Genomic DNA, 13,294 nt, shown 5'->3' with positions numbered 1-13,294 from the left:
GGGTGAATTTTACCCTTTTGTATTTTTATGTAGCTAAATTTATAAATGAAATATCATTTCAAAACAAGACATCAAAACATTTTCTTTCAAAAATGTAAAAATGAACCATTTTAGCTTCGATTTCTTTTTTAAATTTTTTAGTCAGCTGAAACTAAGTGCCAAATTCTACTCAACTTCATTAATAGTTTTCTTTGATTATTTTTTGGCGGGGGAATAAACTGTTGAGAAATATCTGCCCATTTCTAGATATCAGTAGGTTTCATTTTTATATGTAAAGTCCATTTTGACTGAGCTGTTTAAAATGTTGGCCTCCATATTTGTAAACTACATTCTAATTATAAAAGATTCCTCCCACCAAAGTCTCTGTCATCAGTTAATTGCTTATCCATCAATTGTTTAAAGTCAGTTGATCTAGAAAGAAAGGTCCAATATTATGGGTCTGTCAAGTAATTTGTGTTTTCATCACTTACTAAATAAAGATTATCAATCTCACATGTGCATGCATTTTAAAAATGTAGCATTTAATTCATGGCTTGACCCTGAGCACCCTCAACTCCCACTGAACTCTGGATTAGGCATTCAGTATCTAAAATTAAACTCTTTTTTCAGTTTCAGTTTTAATTAAAATAACAATGTAGAACAGACATTGTCACTTAAAAAATGTAAAGCACCATCAACTTTATAATTAAAAGATTTGGAAAAATCCCAAGGGTAGCATTGTTCTGACTTATATCATGGTTGAGTACATTCTAGTAAGTGTGACGATGCCTGTCTCAAATTGATACATGTTCCTCATTTCAAAAGACAAGTCCAGAGTAATAAAGAATGCTTTTAAATCAGCTTCACCATGATTACTACAGTTTGCAGACTATTCTTTCTATTACAGATACTTGCACCCTGAGGGGCTGCCTTCAGACTACACCATTACTTTTCTCTTCCGTATACTCCCTGACACACCCCAGGAGCCATTTGCTCTGTGGGAGATTTTAAATGAAAAATACGAGCCACTTGTTGGAGTTATTTTGGACAGTAGGTATTTTATACCTGATGGCATGCTTTTGTGTCCCTTGGGATGTTGATTAAATAAAGCTGAAAATAAGTGTTGGTGATGGTTTAAATAATGAATATATACTAATCAATAATTATGAAAATTTTGAAGCTGGGGATCTGCAAAGGATTTTCTCTACATAGAATCACATGTGATTCCATGGATTCAGTTGGCCAGACTGGGATCTCTGTTACAGCTGTAAATCTGTAGTGAACTGGATTTACATGGTTGTAACTGAGATCTGAATCCTACCCATTTGTTTTGAAAGTTCACGTTGATTTTAGCAGGCAATGGATCAAGAATGTAATACGGGATGAACCTCTCTTGTTCAGCACTCTGGGGACCTGACTGGTTCTAGATGAGAGACTTTGCTGAACTTTGGGATCTGGCACATTGCCAACACTTTCACTGCTTTCTGGGGTCTTAAAAGATGTTCAGGGGTAAATCACACCTGAATAACAGCACAGAACACTGAGGCTATGTCTACACTAGAAGCATCTGTCAACAGAAGTTACTGTCAACAAGGAAATCTCGACAGAACCTCTGTCAACAGATTGCATCTCCTACACCCAACTTGCTTTGTCAACTAAGAACTGGCAGATTGCACTGCCCTCTGGTGCCAGAAAGTGGAATGGCAGCTCTGCAAAGAGGGCTACCCAGCAACTGGAAGCCCTCTCTGTCGACAGGCGTGTCTATACTGCACTTTTGTCGACAGTACGATGTCCAGAGACTGTTATACTTCAGATTTTTGAGGGATAATGCTGTTGAGGAAAATTCGACAGAAGGTCCCTTCTGTCAACAATCCTGTGTCTACACATGCTCCTTTCGAAAGGAAGGGGCACGTGTAGACCCAGCCTAAAACTCTCTAGTGAGGTCCAGGACTGGTGGCTGTAAACACACTTTATGGGACAGTGTGGCCATATGCATAAATAGTGAGTGGACAGCTAACTAAAATCATGCTGGATTATGGCTCTTGCCGAATGAGAGAGTGCAGGATTAGAAAGCTTCAACCTGTAGAATCACTTTTTGATTTATGTCAATGAGACCAGACTATTTCTCGAGGCAATGTTACCTAATAGCCCTGGAGTGGGACTGAGAAAGTCTTAGTTCTATTCTGGCTTTGCCACTGGCATGCTGTGCAACCTTGGGAAAGTCATTTAACTTCTCTTCGCCTCAGATTCCCCATCTGTAAAGCAGGGATGACGATGTAAAGTGATTTGAGGTCTACTGATGAAAAAGCTAGGAGTTATTATTATTTAATTGTTAGTGTGATGCCTATCACAGTAGGACAGGGGCACATGCCAAATATTTGAACGTGGAGCCAAATATTTCAAAATGGAAATAACAGTAACATTCTCTCTTAGGAAAAATAAGCCCCATTTTTTAAAAATATTTAGGCATTGCTGGGGTCAGCTTTGCAATGCTTAGCTGATTTAGGAGCCTGTCTGATTTTCAAAGATTTGTAGTCACTTAAGACACTTAATTTCTTAAGACACTGTTGAAAAAAAAATCAGACTTTGGCTCCTAAATCAGTTAGGCACTGCAGCACAGCATTACAGTGCCTCAGTGTCTTTAACAGTCTGGGCACAGGTGACTTTCCCAATGTTGCGTAAGAAATCTTTGATGGAGCAGTGAATTGAAGCCAGGTCTCTAAAAGATGGCAGTATTGCAGTTACACACTCATGGCTGGCCCATGCCAGCTGACTCAGGCTTGCAGCACTTGGGCTAAGGAGCTGTTTAACTGAGGTGTAGAAATTTGAATATGGGCAGCAGTCCAGGCTCTGGGACCCTCCCATCTTGCAGGGTCCTGCACACTGGGATCCCACCTCAGCCAAATGTCTACACCTCAGTTGAACAGACTTGTAGCTCCACACTCACAAGCCTAAGTCACCTGACAGGGGACAGCCATTGGTGTCCAATTGCAGTGGAGACATTCGTTAAGGGTCTACCCAACATGTTGCCTGAATGTCACAACTAATGTTCACGTACAGTGTGAAAGTTGGAAATTTTGGAACCACGTATGATCATGAAAGACACCGTAGTATTCCTCGTTGTGCGTGCTGACCTCTTTTCCACAGTTAAGATTGTAGCGTAGAAGTTATCCAATTCTTGGATTTAGCTATAAACACGAGCCCAGAATGCTTTCATGGCTTTATTGAACTGCTTGGGGTCTTGTAGTAGCAGCTACAGAATGTGGTAAGCTTTTAGTACTTTTTAAAAATCAGTTCAATACATTTCTGAAACACTAGTCTGAAATCAGTGAGGATATTGAGTATTATCTGGTTATCCAGCTCTGCTTGCTCCTTTCATCTGGGTTATAGCTATGGGACAGTTAGAATGGGGGTTTTAAAGGGTCTCAAGGAATTTCAGTGGAAATTGGGCATTGGCTGGAGAAACATTGACAAAACAATATTTCACCATAATATGCAATTTTATTAAAACAGAAAACTTGTGGCAAAATTGGGTCAGAATTGTGCTTTTGAGAAAAACAAGAAAAAAGAATTCTGAGAACATTAAAATATACTGTTTTAATATTTTCAGAATGAGACATTTTGATTTTTCATTTTGAAACATTTCCAAGTTTTTCCATTATGTTACACATTTACAGTACATAATACAAAATGTAAACTGTCAAAACTGAATTGAATATTTTGGTCAATCTGAGGCCCCTTTTTCCATTTCTTCTATTGGGAATTTCAAAATATTCAGCTTTATGTTCTAATTTGGGACAAAGCCAGATGTCAATATCTTTTTAGTAAAACAAAGTTCTCATCCCTTCTATAGCTCTAGACCTAAATCTTTTGGTTTCTTTGGAAATTCTCAGTTTTGGAGAAGACTTATCCCACGGGGTATAATTCTTCAGCTGCTTCTAATGAAGGATTCCAACTGGTTACAGTGTCCAAGTTATAATGTAGCTTTAAATACACCCTATATGTTATGAGTGATAAAGCATTGATTTAGCAAGTATTAGCAACACAGCTTTTCTTTTCCTTAAAAGGAATAAATAGCTGCATGATTTTTGGTTTGGGGAACCTAAAATACAACGGATAATTCTATAGTTAGTCCCTGCCCCCGCCTCTCAAAATGACAAGCTTGAATTTTCTAAGAACAATGTTGTCTTTTACAAATAATAATACATCTTTTTTCCCACTCATACAGAGAATTGATGTTTCTCATTTTACAGATGATGGTAAAACTCTGATTTTCTTTAATTATGACTACAAAGGGGATTTCCAAACTGTTACTTTTGAAGGCCCTGAAATAAAGAAAATATTCTATGGAAGTTTCCATAAGGTATGCTAACAGTTAGATGGATTTTAAGCATACAGAACAAAGATTTTGGATTTCTCTTTTTCACATTTAGAGGTTTTCTTGCACACAATGAATTGTTGAGAAAAGGCAAATATTTTACAGGTTACAAGTCATCTACAAAACTTTGTTAACAGAAGAAAATTGGCAATAATAGGTTCATATATTTATAGGATTTGTTTTACCAGTGATGCTGGTAATATCAGCCATTGTTGCATTCTTCATTATGTCTATTCACTTTTGTTTCTACCTATCTTTTAGGGGTGGTCAGATTTTTTCCATTGAGAAATAATTTAGACAATAAACGGCTTTTCATTTGAAAACTGGCAAATATCACTGAAAAAAAAAAGAAAAATACATATTTTAAAATGTTCTGCAAAAAGTAATTGGCACTTTTTGACCAACTCTACTATTTATATAGACATTTTTTATGAGGTACACCATGGTGATCTTTTCATAGTCATTTCAGATCTCACAGCACTTCCACAAGAATAGTGGAAGTTGTTCTAGCTAAGCTCTAGTAGTTACTGTTTTCCTAAGAAGACTGGATCTAAAGATGCAAATGAACAGTTAAAATGGGATTATCAGCGCATAGAGGTGAAGAAATCCCTTTAATGCGTGGTTTCCCAAACTGGGAGGCGTGCTCCCCTGAGGGGGCATGACGAAATTCCAGGGGGGGCGCGAGGTGACCCAGCCCCCCCACAACATTCCCCCTGACCTGAAGAAAGAGCCAGCCATTGCTTTCGGCTCTCAGCCCCTGCTATTTTATGTGGGTGACCTGGTGCAGAGCTATAAAAAGCAGGCAGATGGTGAAGACCCACATGGAGCTAGCTGCCTTCTGCAAAGATGAGTGAGTGTGGGTTGTGGGAGGGAGGAGGAAAATGGGGTTAAATGGGGGCTGGGGGTGCCTGGCTTGGGTATGGGGGATGGGATGGGGATGGGGTGAAAACAGGAGACTGGTGGTGTCTGGTTTTGTGGGATAGGAGAGGCTTGGGCAGGCAGCTTGCAGGGCTTGTGGGACTTGGGTGGCCGGCTGGCTTGTGGGACTCACAATGCTTGGACAGCTGGCCCCAGCATTGCAGGGCTTGGGTGGCTCAGGCTGGCAGGTGGGCAGCTGTCCCCAGCAGTGCGGGGCTCAGGAGGCATGGGATGGCAGGTAGGTGGCTGGTCCCAGCAGCGTGGGGCTTCGGCAGCTTAGAATGGCAGGTAGGCGGCTGGTCCCAGCAGCGCAGGGCTCAGGCAGCCGGCAGGCAGCTGGTGGGTGGGTGGGTGGCTGGCCCCAGCAGCACAGGGCTCAGGCAGGTGGCTCTGGCAGCACAGGTCTCAGGCAGGCAGGTGACTGTTGCAGTCAGTTCTGGCAGCTGGCATGGGGCTCAGGTAGCTGGCCACCTGGGGCTACACCAGGCTCCTTCAAGGGGCCAAGAAAAACTATTTGTGCTTATTTTTAATTTTAAATAACATTTTTATGTCAAGTTTTTTTGTTTATTTTAAATTACAAATTGAATTTTTTGTTAAAAGGGGGGTTGGATGACGGTAAAGAAGAGGTGGAGGGGGAGTGAGGGTTTCTCAAAAATCGAAAGGGGGCGTGATGCTGTGAAGTTTAGGAACCACCGCTTTAATGAGCCACTTTTATTCCTGGGGCTCAAATCTTTTATTAGGAAAAAGCTCTGTATATCTTGGCTGATTCTCCTGACCTAGTTAAGTTTGAAAGGCACAAAGGACCTAGGTTGTGGGTGCTGTGCAGTCATTTGATGATAGTTGGTCCTGGGCAAAATGTCCATAAAGTTGTTATGTGGCTGCTGCTGCTCTCACGTGCCCAGAGATGATACCCCTGCCCAGAGATCCTTCGCTACTGCTCTGCCAGCTCTGCAAAACTCTCCACCCAAAGGGCACGTGGCACAGAGTGGGCTAAGTGTGTGGAAAGTGTAGGATGGAGCCATCCTGTGTGCTACGTATTGCCAAAGCTATTTCATGACCGATAATGTAGGAGAGTAGGGTGAAAGTTAGCACAGTGCCAGGGACAGCATGGGAAGGCTTGTGCTACTGTGCATGGTGCTCTCCCATGCATCCATAGATATTTTGATATTTTAATGCAAAACCTGCACACTGATTTTATTTGACAATTCTGTACAAATTATTTCGTACATTTTACTATTATTTTTGGCAGAGTCCATTCATCTTTATAATTATCTGCAAATATGTTAGGTGAAAGACAGTCCTATGGCTGGCTCACACAAGGTTTCAAAATATACACCTGCACGCCACTAAGTAGCCCATAAATCAAGGTCTCAGTGGGATTTAGATGATGAATCATCCTTATATGAACCTTTTGCCCGGGGTGAGGAGACGGCAACCTGCTCATAGATATTCCATAGGCAGAAAAGGAGGCTTGAGTCATTGAATGGATTATCTGTTATGGATTATTTATTTAGTTCCAGTAGCTAATATGACATCAACTAATTTAAAAATGCTTGTTGTGTCTGATAATCCATATTCCTGCTCTCCTCTCTGTGTATATTTTCTTTTGTCTAGTTGCATGTTGTTATCAGCAAGACTACAGCCAAAATTATCATTGACTGCAAGCAAGTGAGTGAGAAGATAATAAATGCAGCAGGGAATATTACTTCAGATGGGATAGAAGTGCTGGGAAGAATGGTCAGATCCAGAGGACAAAGGGACAATTCCGCACCAGTAAGTGAAACAAAGGCAGTTTTTTAGACCATAATAAAATACTTGTGGTTGTACGTGCAATATCCACACATTTGTTTTAGCAGAAATAGGGTGAGCTCAACTGTGACACAACAGAGGTACAGTGTTGTAGAAATTCTGTGAGAACCTGCTATAAACCTCAATCGAGATTAATCATTTCTGTTTATTGTTGTTAATTTAACTCTATAACTAAATTTTTCACTCACACACACACTTATAAGTGAGTACCCCTGTGCAAGGTACTGTAGAGGAAGGGGTGGTTGTCCCAAATAGCCTTCATTATACAAGTTAACATTATGCATAACTTGTGGGTCCTAAATCATTTACACATGATTTTCAGTTATCATTCTGAACTTCCCAGTGTGCATAATCCCCTGGGGCCTTTTAATATTGGCTGGTTTTATTCTTTCTTCCTACTGGTTTTACAGAAATGCATTGTTTTCACACAGTCTGTCTCCACTGGCATCTCTCCCAGCATTCTTACTTCCTTTGAAAATATAAAACACTCCAATATTTAAAAAAACACATGATCTTCCAGAGTCTGAAGAAGAAATGAATTGGGTCCTTCCCTCCACTGACTTCCCTTTTCTCTTCAGAGCTGAGTGGCAACCAGAGCTCTGAGCAATTGCCCATTGTCTCTGCTGTTGTCTGTGGGAAGGATGTGTCCCTGCCAATGTCATGTGCAAGAGTACAGGGATTCTCTTATGGAGAATGTTCCCTGCTTGCAAATAGACTGGATGTGCAAAGGTGCTTCTGAGGATTACTTGTCTCTAGATCCTCTGTTTAGGGACCTTGCTTGTCCACATACAGTAGTCAATCTTCTCATCCCACATAAAGCAGCTCCAGAATTAGCAGAATTCGCACCATTGCTAATTCATCGGGGTTTCTGAGTCAGTAACAATTCTTTCTCCAGTAAACCATTACCAATTTGGAATCATTGTAACTCAAGGTTGTGAAGGAGCGATTTGGGTCTGCAGAATCTCAGTGTTGTGGGGTAGTTCTGGCCCTGGGCAGTGTTATTGCAGCTTCTTTCAGCCCATGTAGCTGTGAAGAAGGGGTCCATTTGGGGCTTTGTGCTCTGCAGCACAGAGGGTGAGTAGCTCCACTCCTTCCTGAAATAAAACTGTGAAATTCTCAAATCAGACACACATATAGAATCACAATTTCCATCTACTAAAACCAGAACAAGTTCTACTTGGTATTTTAGCTAGAGTTCTGGTTCTGAACCTGATCATCAGCTGTCAAGTATCAGAGGGGTAGCCATGTTAGTCTGGATCTGCAAAAGGAACAAGGGGTCCTGTGGCACCTTATAGACGAACAGAAATGTATGAGCATAGGTTTTGTGGGCAAAGACCCACTTCATCAGATGCAGGTAGTAGAAATTTGCAGAGGGAGGTATAAATAGGCAGGCCAGAGCAAGGCTGGAGATAATGAGGTTAACTCAGTCCGGGAGGGTGAGGCCTACTACCAGCAGTTGATCTGAAGGTGTGAACACCAAGACAGGAGAAACTGCTTTTGTATTTAGCTAGCCATTCACAGTCTTTGTTTAATCCTGAGCTGAGGGTGTCAAATTTGCAGATGAAATGCAGCTCAGCAGTTTCTCTTTGGAGTCTAGTTTTAAAATTTTTTTGCTGTAGGGTAGCTACTTTTAAATCTGTTACTGTGTGTCCTGGGAGATTGAAGTGCTCTCCTACAGGCTTTTTTACATTGCCATTTCTGATCTCCGACTTGTGTGCATTTATTCTTTTCTGTAGGGTCTGTACAGTTTGTCCAATGTATATAGCAGAAAGGCACTGCTGGCACATGATGGCATATATTACATTGGTTAACCTCGTTATCTCCAGCCTTGCTCCGGCCTGCCTATTTATACCCACCCCTGCAAATTTCCGCTACCTGCATCTGGCGAAGTGGGTCTTTGCCCACGAAAGCTTATGCTCATACCTTTCTGTTAGTCTATAAGGTGCCACAGGACCCCTCTTTGATCATCTGCTGGTATAAATGGGCATAGATGCCTTGGTGCCACTGGAACTGTGCTGATTTATGCTGACTGAGGGCTCCCTTTTTAAATAATCGGTTAATATCTAAGATTTGTCCTTATCTGACCAAATCTTCTACCATGGATATGCTCCTTGGATGAGGTTATGGCCCTATTGGATCACTATAGCTAGGTCTACACTACAGAGGCCTTCTGTTGACAAAACTAGGGTTTGTCCTCACTACAAATGCCCTCTGTTGAGAATCTGTCAACGGAACACAGCAGTTTTCTCAGCTGAGCTCTGTCTTGACCATGCAAGGCACAACACCTCTATCAACAGATTCTCTCAACAAAAAAATAGTGTAGGCTCACTGGGGGTCCTCAGTTGACAGAGGACATTGACAGGAGGAGCCTGCATTAGGTGTGGATGTGTTCTGTAGACAGAGGTTCTGTTGGAAGATATCTGTTGATAGAACTCTGTAGTGTAGACACAGCTTATGAGTTTTATTATTGGCTTTAGTGGTACCAGGATTTCACCATTTGTATTCCATGGCTTGGTTTTGTTGTCAGAGGGGAAAGTTTGTGGGACATGGAAGTACATCAACTTATCAAGTATACATTCAACTCAGCACATTTTCTTTGAACTGTCTGAACCTTGAACCCAAGGCTGCTTTGAATGGGCCTGAGGTTCATATTTCAAACGTATTAGTTGTGACTGTATTTTAAAACTAAGTGCAGTAAAAATATATATTTACCCAGAGGATAGATTTCTGTGGGGGGAAAAAAGACTCATTGAGCCTCAGGCATATAGATAATAATGATTGAATATCCTGCCTCTGGAGACAATTAAACAGAACAACCACATTCCAGTAGTATCAGACAAAGGCAAACTCAGAAAAGTTTGGAATTAAAGAGGTCTTTGTAAGGGGAAAGTGGAAGAAATGGTGGCTTTTGTTGGGAATCTAGGAATCTAAGAGTCATTTGACCACCCACCCACTCCTTCAAAAATGTAGTTGTGCTCATATGGAATACATGGCAGCTTATGTAGGACTGTAATCGTACAGCTCAAGACATAATTCTTTTTCTTAATAATATTATATAATTGCTCCCTAATAGGTGTGTGTTTGGTACATGTATAATGTCCCTGTAGACAATAGCAAGAAAATGTCCAGTCACCAGCTTTTAAGGTCCAGGTCTGACTGTCTTATTCATGCTGAGTAGCAATTATCTGAGTATTCTGTTAAGAGAGGAAGGTTGGCCTTGTGGTTAAAGGCACAGGACTGGGACTCAGAATACTATGACTTTGGGCAAGTCACTTAGAGCTTGATCAAGGGTATTTAGATAGCTAACTCTCCTTTCAGTTTAAATCAGTGAGAATTACGCACCTAATATTTTTGAAAATCTGAGCCTTAGTCTCACTCTGCCTCAGTTCCTCATTGTAATATGGGGATACTTATAGTTCCACATCTCATAAAAGTGTTGTAAGGAGAAACTCTTGAAAGTTTCTACGGCCATGTTGCTAAGTAAGTGCCTAGTAATACTGAAGCCACTCTTTATGTGAAGGAACTAGGTCTTATGAATATAAATATCAGATAGAATTTACAAAAGTGCCAGATTGATTTAGGTGTAGTACAGGATAGTGGAGCTTTGTAATCTTTAAGCACATAAGTTAGCCCTCCACTGGGGAGTGAATTGTACTGTTCATTTTTGCCCTAGCCTGTTTGTTTAGAGCTCACCTAACACCTCGTAACAGCTACATGCTTTTTTTTTCTGTATTTACTCTTTGTGTTAATGTATGTGGATTGTAAAATGAAAATTGCAATAAGATTATCTAAACTGAAACAACTTCAGACTGCAATTCTTCACTGAGATTGCTATGAGCAGACTCGTTTGTCTCCATGTTAACCATGCTTGCAGGGTTAGAGCATCAGGAAGCTAAAATACTATGAATGCGGAGAGCTATGAATAAATTTTTTTACAGCAGCAAAAAAAGCTTTGCTAAGTAATAAAACTTGAATCAGAAGACTCAACCCACATACATAACATTTCAATCAGGACACTGACTCATCCAGTATATAAATTAAGACAATAAAGCAGTTTAGATAACTGTTTCTGTTTATTCCTCATTGTATACCAGAATATTTTATCACTTTGGATCTATGGATTGTTTAAATGGGAGGTAATGAAAGAGTGCCTATGCATATGTAGAAGTGCATGTATGTGATGTGTAAGAATTGGTGCATGTGTGTATATTACAATATGAGAGAAAGATAGAAAGAGTTCATTTTAGTATCCTTAGGTATGATTTGGTTTTAAGTAAGTCTTTCCATTCACAAAAATATCATAGTTTGACCCCATCCATACTGGCACTGAAACAGTGTCAGGGGAATCTTTAAACAATGTGTAGGATTGAAATTAGTCTGTTAGCAACAGCATGGAGGAGAATTATTTCAATTTTAAAACTTAGGTCCTGGTCCAGCAAATGCCCACATACACACTTGCCTTTACTGAAGACAGTATTTTTGTTGAAGTCCATGGAGCTCTTCATGTGAATGTCTGCTAAGAGCAATACGCATGAGCTACCAGCCATGTGAGATGAGTAGAACCAATCATGTGAGCAAAGCCACCCAAATGGGCAAACACCCACAGAACCGGGCCCTTCGGGAGTAGCGAAAGGACTAGTCTATTTAAATACAGCTCTCTAAATGAGGGTTGCAATTTTTTATGGAAAATCTTAAGTCAGTTTATACACTGTTTCGTTATTGGTGACATGGGGCTAGTCTACACTAGAAAAAAATTTGATTTAAGATTCTAAGCTCCAGCTACAGGAATTGCTTTGCTGGAGTCAACCTACCTCAGGTCGAATTTTTGGCATGACCCCTTTGTAGGAGGTCAACTTCCCTTACACCTTGAGGCAGCAAGTAGCATTGCAGTTAACGGGATGCCCTGAGGGTTCGATTTAGCACGTTCCTGTCAGGTGTGCTAAATTGAACCCCAAAGATCGATTGCGGCAGTATCAATCTTCTCCTTAGTGTAGACATACCCACAGTGTGAAGTTTCTGAAATCTGTTCCTGTGCCATTGGGACCCTTTTTGTTTTTCACCACTGCATGAGAACAAAAAGAAAGAATTATTAAAAACAAAAAAAACAAAAAAAACCCACCACCACGACCACACAGGATTTGTTGGTGAGAAGCAATAGAATCGTCTCCAGGAGGCACCTTTCTAAGACCTATCCATGCATTTAATGGAGGGGTTTTCATTTTGTTTCTCCAGTTCATTTATGTTCTGTTGTATATTTTTCTTGTATCTTTATCATTTTACAGTCTATGACTTCTGTATTAAGTCAGCATTTCCTGGATCATTTTAAATTGTACAGTAGTGAGAGGAGCCACCATGGCAAACTCTTGGGCTGTGTCTACACTAGTCAAAAACTTCAAAATGGTCATGCAAATGGCCATTTCGAAGTTTACTAATGAAGCGCTGAAATACATATTCTGCACTTCATTAGCATGCAGGCGGCCGCGGCACTTTGAAATTGACACGGCTCGCTGCTGCGCGGCTCATCCAGACAGGGCTCCTTTTCGAAAGGACCCTGCCTACTTTGAAGTCCCCTTATTCCCATCTGCTCATAGGAATAAGGGGACTTCGAAGTAGGCAGGGTCCTTTCGAAAAGGAGCCCTGTCTGGACAAGCCACGCGGTGAGCTGCGTCAATTTCGAAGTGCCGCGGCCGCCCACATGCTAATGAAGTGCTGAATATGTATTTCATTTGCACGGCCATTTCGAAGTTTGCACGCTAATGAAGCGCTGAATATGTATTTCATTTGCATGGCCATTTCGAAGTTTTTGGCTAGTGTAGACATAGCCTTGCAGTTAGAATCTGTCCTGGTGTGCAAACCCTCTTGGCTATATCTACACTAGCCCCAAACTTCGAAATGGCCATGCAAATGGCCATTTCGAAGTTTACTAATGAAGCACTGAAATACATATTCAGTGCCTCATTTGCATGCGGGCGGCCGCGGCACTTCGAAATTGACACTGCTCACCGCCGCGTGGCTCGTTCAGACGGGGCTCCTTTTCGAAAGGACCCTGCCTGCTTCGAAGTCCCCTTATTCCTATGAGCAGATGGGAATAAGGGGACTTCGAAGTAGGCGGGGTCCTTTTGAAAAAGAGCCCTGTCTGAATGAGCCGCGCGGCGGTGAGCCGCGTCAATTTCGAAGTGCCGCAGCCACCCGCATGCGAATGAGGCGCTG

At 41.2% G+C, this 13,294-nt stretch overlaps 1 protein-coding gene across 3 annotated transcripts in view; it reads left to right on the top strand.

Annotated features, from left to right (window-relative positions):
* Window positions 1-13,294, top strand: part of COL14A1 (collagen type XIV alpha 1 chain) — a 195,452-nt gene that overhangs the window by 117,971 nt on the left and 64,187 nt on the right. For all 3 annotated transcript variants that reach the window (XM_074986728.1, XM_074986726.1, XM_074986727.1), the window contains 3 exons: window positions 887-1,029; window positions 4,233-4,342; window positions 6,890-7,048. In XM_074986728.1, coding sequence (XP_074842829.1) covers window positions 887-1,029; window positions 4,233-4,342; window positions 6,890-7,048 — 412 coding nt within the window. The remainder of the gene's footprint in view (window positions 1-886; window positions 1,030-4,232; window positions 4,343-6,889; window positions 7,049-13,294) is intronic.

The sequence above is a fragment of the Carettochelys insculpta genome, chromosome 2, assembly GCF_033958435.1.
Source record: "Carettochelys insculpta isolate YL-2023 chromosome 2, ASM3395843v1, whole genome shotgun sequence".
In the NCBI taxonomy this organism is placed as follows: Eukaryota; Metazoa; Chordata; order Testudines; family Carettochelyidae; genus Carettochelys; species Carettochelys insculpta.
Note: the sequence above shows the minus strand (reverse complement) of the source record. Positions and strands in the feature narration are given on the sequence as shown.